At 37.8% G+C, this 7473-nt stretch overlaps 1 protein-coding gene across 1 annotated transcript; it reads right to left on the reverse strand.

Annotated features, from left to right (window-relative positions):
* Window positions 1–210: 210 nt before the first annotated feature.
* Window positions 211–1161, reverse strand: LOC100933344 (olfactory receptor 9Q2-like). Its single transcript, XM_003773960.2, has one exon. The coding sequence runs from the start codon at window positions 1159–1161 to the stop codon at window positions 211–213; it is 951 nt and encodes a 316-aa protein (XP_003774008.2).
* Window positions 1162–7473: the final 6312 nt, after the last annotated feature.

The following is a 7473-nucleotide window of genomic DNA, read 5'->3' on the forward strand; positions in this document are numbered from 1 at the left end:
TCATGTCATGGTACTTCTCTTTAGAAATTTTCTTTCTCACCCCAAGTTCTGCACCCATGGGACTAAAGAATAAGACTCTCTAGAAGATGCTGCCAATCCTGGCAATATATCCATATCAATGGGGTCATAGAGCCCTGCCACTCCATGTCCCCTAGAAGCACTTTCAACTACAGAATCATGGGTACCACAAACATGACAATGAGTTCTCCTTCAACCAAGGTCTCTCCTGAAGAACTTTGCATTCCTCAAGGCTTTTCTCATGGCCTCCTTCACCTCTTTGTTCCTCAAACTATAGATGAGGGGATTCAACATAGGGATGATGATAGTGTACATCATTGATACTATCCGGTCCTCCTGCAGGGAATTCCCTTCATTCGATCGCACATACATGAAGATGAGTGTACCAAAGAAAAGGGAAACCGCCATGATATGGGAGGCACAGGTGGAGAAGGTCTTGGCTCTGCCCCCAGCTGAAGGGATGAGCACAATAGCCCTGAAGATAAACAAGTAGGACACCAGGATCACCACCATACAGGCAGGAATCACAAAAATGGCAAACACAACAATCACCAACTCCTGGGTGGAGCTGTCCCCGCAGGTAAGCTTCAGGAGGGGTGGGAGATCACAAAAGACAAAATCAATCTGGTTGTCATCACAGAAGGAGAGGGTGAAGGCAGCTGCGGTGCGTACTGTGGTGGCAAATAGGGCAGCAGCATAAGATGCAGCTGCTAAAACCACACAGGTCTTCTTGGTCATGATAGTCATATGAAGCAGAAGCTGGCACACAGCCACATAGCGGTCATAAGCCATGGCAGCCAGGAGGTAACAGTCAGTGGCACCCAAGAAGGTGGAGAAGAAAAACTGGGCAGCACAACATTCATAGGAGACAACCAGCCCCTGCTTGAGCAATATGGCCAGTACCTGAGGAGTGATGGCTGAGGAGTAGCAGATGTCCACAGAAGCAAGGTGGCTCAGAAAGAAGTACATGGGAGTGCTGAGCTTGGAGTTTGTGCATATCAGAAAGACCATTCCTGAATTCCCCAACAAGGTGATGACATAGAGACCCAGAAAAAACAGGAAGAGAGGAAGTCCCAACTCTGGGTGTTCAGTGAATGTGATAAAGAAAAACTCCGTCAAGATGGTATGATTTTTCTCAGCCATTTATTCACTAGTACCTGAAAGAACTAAGAGGAGAGACAAGTTAAAGACCCTGGGAATAAAAGAAACCAAGTCTCATGTATGAAAAACCTGAGCCTCAGAAGTAAAATTCTCTGAGTTATTAAGGCTGTATCTCTAATTCCTGCTCAACCACTAACTAGCTAAGCAATGCAAATGAGACTGCACTTGCCCATCCATGTCCCAGATGTCCAGATCAAAGGAAATCAAAATACTGGAAACCCCTTGGAGTTCTACAAATAATTTTAATTCTTAAACAAACAAGTATAATTTGAAAAAGAACATTCCCTGAAAACACACGAATGACCGATGTTCACCAATCATCACCAAGAGCAAGGCTTTATTTGTGTTGATAGCTTTGTTGAGGACCTAACAACATAGCTTTTTTTCTTTAATAGATACAAATCCCATCTTATGAGGTTTACAAATCACTTTTTTTAAACCTGATAAATAAGAGAGAAAGGCAGATCAACAGACAGAGGTAGCTCCTACTTTGAATGCTTGACCTAATGGCTTCTCCAGCTTCCTTCAAGTGACAATTAATGTCCTTCCTTCTACAAGAAGCTTTTCTTTAACTCCTCACCTCTTCTTTTTGAGGGAAATCAGAATTCAATGACTTTCCTGGGATCACACAGCTAATAAGTGTCTAAGGTTAGATCCTCCTTACTTCAAGTCCTGTGCTTTATTCACTGCACCATCTTGCTGTCCTACCCTTATCCCCTTTAATAGTAGTGTTTTCCTCTGTTGATTATCTCCAATTTTTCCTGCCTTTTTCTTCCTCAAACATAATTGATTACATGTCATCCAACCCATTAGACTGAGAACTCTTTTAGAGAAAAGACTGGTGTTTACTTTCTTTAGCTTAGCATAGCAGGGCTTAATAAATATTTGCTGATTAATTGATTGATGGGGAAACTAAGATCTGCCTAGCGGCAGAGCCAAATATCAAATCTTCATCTTTGAATTCAAAAGCCAGTGGGGTTCTTATTTCAGCATCCTGTAATTTATTTGTTTTGATATTTTGCTAACTATATTTCAATGCAATTGGCTATCTCATCATCCTGTCTTGTATTTTTTAATTTTAACTTGAAAAATAATATTCTAAGAAAAAGCCTATAGGTTTCATGGGACAAAGGGATCTATGACCAAAAATAGTTAAGAACCCTTGGAAGAACAGGCTCCTTCTCTAAATCACAGGATTCAGATCTGGCTAGAACCTTTGAGACTGACTTTAGAAAAGTTTTTCTACCAATTATTGAATTTGTTTCATTGATCACTAAAATGAGGAGGTTTGGCTTTAAATCCTAAGACAAAGGAGCACAAAATTCAAACTCTGATTTTGCTGACTTGCCCAAAATTACACAGGTAATAAACCCCAGACTCATGATTCACACCCAGGTCTTTATTCTTCATATCCAATTTGTTCCACAGGCTCAATGGAAATATTTTAAACTTACTATCAAACACAGAAATAAGCATTTTGGAACCCTAACCCTAATATGCAGGACAAATTTCAAAACCCCTAGAACGTTTCTAGTTCCTAACTAATAATAGTTCACATTTCTCTAAGTTTTCAAGATTTACAAACTATTTTCTTCACATTTCCTATGAGATGAAAGCATTATTGTCCCCAATTTACAGATAAGAAAACTAAAGGAAACAGCTTGATAATCAGAGACTCATAAATAATGAGTTGATTTAGCAATTCCATGCACTTTGACCTTGGAGACCTTCAGAAGAGTTCAGAATATCATAGATTTAGATCTGGGGGAGATCTTATAGAACATCTAGTCCAACTCTCATGTTTTACAGATAAGGAACCTGAGACCTGGAGGATCCCTGTCTCACTTTTGTGTCTTTCTCCCTAGAGCCTAGCAAAGTCTTGGGCACACAACAGGCCCTTGAATGCTTGTCATCCGATCCATGGACTTGCCCACATCACACCAGTAGTAGGTTCTAATAGAAATGGGACCTGGATACTTAATCACTTGGGCATGAGTCAGATAAATTTCCTCACCTGAGTTCTACTTCATTCTGATTTCTTCCTTCCCCCAGCCTTGTTTATTGTTTCTCTCTCTCTCTCTCTCTCTCTCTCTCTCTCTCTCTCTCTCTCTCTCTCTCTCTCTCTCTCTCCTAATTGTAATCTCATTCTGGGGTAATACCAAAAGCATTGGAATAATGATCAGAAAACCATAATGGATCACCACTACTCCTTTATTAGGTAGATAATATTAGGCAAATAACAACCCCAAGATAAGAGATATATCTAGCAAATTTCACACTGGGGACAGCTCAAACAAGACTTCAAACACCTTCAAATCATTTTTAAGCTGAGACACAAGTTCCAAAGTGAAGACTTGGAGATGTCATTTATCGGTCTCTACAAAGGCTATCACAAGACTGAAGGGAAGCTTACCTGTCAAGTAGCCAGGATGTGATGGATGAAAGCATCATCTCGTAACTCATTACATGGGTTAATTGTTCTTAATAATCATGTGCTCAGCTCTGTTAATGAGATGAAAGGATCATTGGATCATAGATTTAGAATACAACTGGACCACTGAAGTCATATATCTAAACCTTAATTTTACAGTTGAAAAAGTTGAAGCCTGAGGATGCTAAATGATTTTCCAAAGTCACATAGGAAGTAAAATACTAGAGAAAGATACGACCCTGCATCTTGGAACTTCAGAGTAATGTTCTAGTCCCTCAACAATGACTTTCCTGGAGTCACACAGCTAACTGCTAAAGCAGTGCAAGTACATTTCGTGCCCTCTACATTCAGTTCCTTGCATCAAAAGCCCAGTCATCATGGCCTAGGTACATTTTGGTAAATTGATCTTTCGAGATTTCTCTGACCCGGCATTCTATGATGACAAAATTGTTTAACTTCTTCCATCTGTGAAATACTGTCCTGGGTAAGAAGAAATAATAGAATTCATTAGAATTTGCAAGGGGGATATAGGATAATAAGTTAAAATCTGGAAGAGATGTTAAAGGTTATCTAAGTCATCCTTCTCTTTTATCAGATGAAGGAACTGAGATCCAATCTGAAAATCAAACAAATAATGAGGAGAAAAAGGAGGAGAATTTAAACCCAGGTCCTTTGACTACAAATCCCATACTCTTTTTACTGCACCACACTGCCTCTCCTCTTTTGGTTCAATCCAAGCCCAGCCACCAGAATTGCTACGTAAACAAAATCTGAATCAAGAACAAGTCTCATTATGCTCCTGCATCAAATACTAGGCCAAGGCCACACTATTTCAAGTTGTTGTGTGATAATCAGGGGAATAGCAAGCAGTTGATGGGAGTCAACAGGGAGAATCCATTATTCCCTGTGTGCAATCATGTAAGAGTACACTGGTGGGATTTACATTGGAGAACTAAAGAGTGGTTTGTTGTTGTTTTCTTTTTCCAATCTGTATCATAATCATCCAAATCCCAGTGTTGAAATCCTATTAGATGTCCTACTCCTCCTCCTCTCTCTCACCCAGTAAGAAGAGATGGTTATGTTCCATAACCAATCCAAGCCATGCACTAATTTCCCCAATTGGAATGATGTCAGGAATTCTATTTGTTGGCAACCACACCAGTTATCAGGAGAGAGATGTTATATAAATAAAACATGTGATGTGACTGCAAATCTCCAAGAAAATATCCAAATGGCACCTTTGGGGCAGACATAGAAAAAGAAAAAGACAAGAAATTTTTTTAATTTGTTTTTATTTTGTTAAATATTTCCCAATTACAAATGCATCTTTAAAAGATCATTAAAATTATTTTGCATTCCAAATTTTCTCTCTCCTTCCTGCACTTCCCCCTTCTTGAGAAAACAAGTAATTTGATATTGATTATATATGTAAAGTCATGCAAGACCTTTCTATCTTAGTTACATTGCAAAGGAAAGCACAAACAAAATAATAAAAATAAAGTTTAAAAAAGTATGCTTCCATTGGATCCATTATGCTTATGTGTCTTCTCTTAGAGTTGAGTACTTGACCAAATCTCTCCCTTTATTCTTAAGTAAAAGAGACATTTTAGGAGGCAATATGGAGAGGGAACTGGAGTATCCGAAGGAGAAGTTGATCTGGTGACCTAGCCTAAGTACCTAACCATGTCAGGTCAGTCCAAAACTGAGAAACGTTTTCTCTTTCTGAAAAATCTTCATTCAAGAGGCCCAGCCATTCTCCATTTGAGTCAGGCCCCAAGAGAGTTTCTAGTTCATAAGGCTATGCAGCTCCCTCCACAGGTAAAAAGGAAAAAGGGAGAAAGGATGGGGTGACAAAATTTCACACTTGAAGACACTTTTAACTCTCTCTTGAGTACTTTGTTTTTCAATGGGTCCTCAAAGCAACTCTTTGAGTATAAATAAATAAAAAATAAAATAAATATAAATAAATAAAACAGATAAGGAAACTAAGGCACAGAGTCACAAAGGTACAAAGCTTCTTAGGAGTAGTGATGCTAGTATCATCCCGATAATTGATAGACTCAAAATCACAGAACTGGAAATCTGAAAAACAACTTCATCTTTACAGGGTCAGAGGGGATGGGGACCCAAGAATATAGACTATCAGAACTAGATGAGATCTTAGAACAGAAAACCTAGAATATCAAAACTGAAAGTCTTCTAACATAGAATGTTAGAGCTTAGACAGAGCTTAGAATCCAGAATTTCAGGGACCTTGGGACACGGAATATCAAAAAATAGAAGAAATCTGAGAACACAAAATGTAGAAATGTTGTTGTTGTTGTTGTTGTTGTTGTTGTTGTTATTGTTATTCAGTCATTTCAGTAGTGTCTGACACTTTTTTATCTCATTGAGGTTCTCTTGGCAAAGAGACTTGAGTGGTTTCTCATTTCTTTCCTTATTTCTTCATTGAATATTCTCGTTGTTGTTGTTCAGTTGTTTCAGTCAAGTCCAATTCTTTAAGGCTTCCTATGCAATTTCCTTCTTAATCTCATTTAACAAATGACGAAACTGAGCTAAACAGGGTTAATTGACTTTTCCAGAGTCACGTAGCTAGTAAATGTATAAGAACAGATTTGAACTCATTATTCTGTTACTATTTTTTCTAGCTTTATCAAATAATTAATTGGAAAATGAGAAATGTTGGAGGAGATGTGGAAAAATTGAAACATTGATTTACTGTTAGTGGAGTTGTGAACTAGTTCAACTACTCTAGCCTACCATTTGGAACCATGTCCAAAAGGCCATAATACTGTGCATACCCTTTAACCAAGTAAGGTCATTATTAACTCTGAAAGGAAAGGGGAAAGGATCCATATGTACAAAAATATTTATAGAAATTCTGTTCCCCATAGCAAAAAATTAGAAATTGAACAGATGCCCAACCATTGTGGAATGACTGTATACACTGTGGTATATAATGAGGTAGAAAAGTATTGTGTTATGAGAAATGATAAGCAATATGGCTTAAGAAAAAGCTGGGAAGACTTATATGAAATCATGCAAAGTGAAGTGAGAAGTAGGAAAGCATTGTACACAATAATAGCAAAATTGTCATATGATCAACAATGAATGAATTGATCACTCTGACCAATACAGTGATCCAAGGCAATGTCAAAAAGTCCATGATGAAAAATGCTGTCTGTCCACTTCCAAACAAAGAATTAATAATTGCTGAGAGCAGATGGGAGCATATGTTTTTTTAACTTTATTTTTATTATTTTGTTCTGTTCATGCTTTCCTTTGCAATGTAACTAATATAGAAATGTCTTGCATGACTTTACATATATAATTAATATCAAATCACTTGTTTTCTCAAGAAGGGGGAAGTGCAGGAAGGAGAGAGAAAATTTGGAATACAAAATAATTTTAATGATCTTTTTTAAATGTATATGTCATTGGGAAATATTTAACAAAATAAAAATAAATTTAAAAAATTTTTCTGAGCTAGAAGGGACCTTTTTAAGATGATCTAATCCAAATTCTTCAGTTTTACAGATAAGAAAACTACCTAAAAATGTTGTTACTTGTCCAAATTTATACAGATATTAGGTAGCAGAGCCAGAATTTAAATCTAGGTATTCCATTTGAAATCCAGTGTTCCTTCCACTGTACCCATGGAATGAGAGAAGGAGAAAAAGACAGAGACAGAGACAGAGTCAGAGACAGACAGAGAGCAGAGATAGAAAAAGAGAGAGACAGAGACAGAAAGAGAGAGAAAGGAAAAGAGATCACACAGAGGAGAAGAATGTAGGCTAACTGGAGGGTTAAAGAAGTATCAAAATGGATACTCTAGAAGCAGCCCTCAGGATCTCATGGTTAAT

Source organism: Sarcophilus harrisii, chromosome 6, assembly GCF_902635505.1.
Source record: "Sarcophilus harrisii chromosome 6, mSarHar1.11, whole genome shotgun sequence".
NCBI classification, from domain to species: Eukaryota; Metazoa; Chordata; class Mammalia; order Dasyuromorphia; family Dasyuridae; genus Sarcophilus; species Sarcophilus harrisii.

Coding starts and splice junctions, on each gene's coding strand:
- LOC100933344 (XM_003773960.2), bottom strand. CDS start 1,161: ATGGCTGAGAAAAATCATACCATCTTGACGGAGTTTTTCTTTATCACA.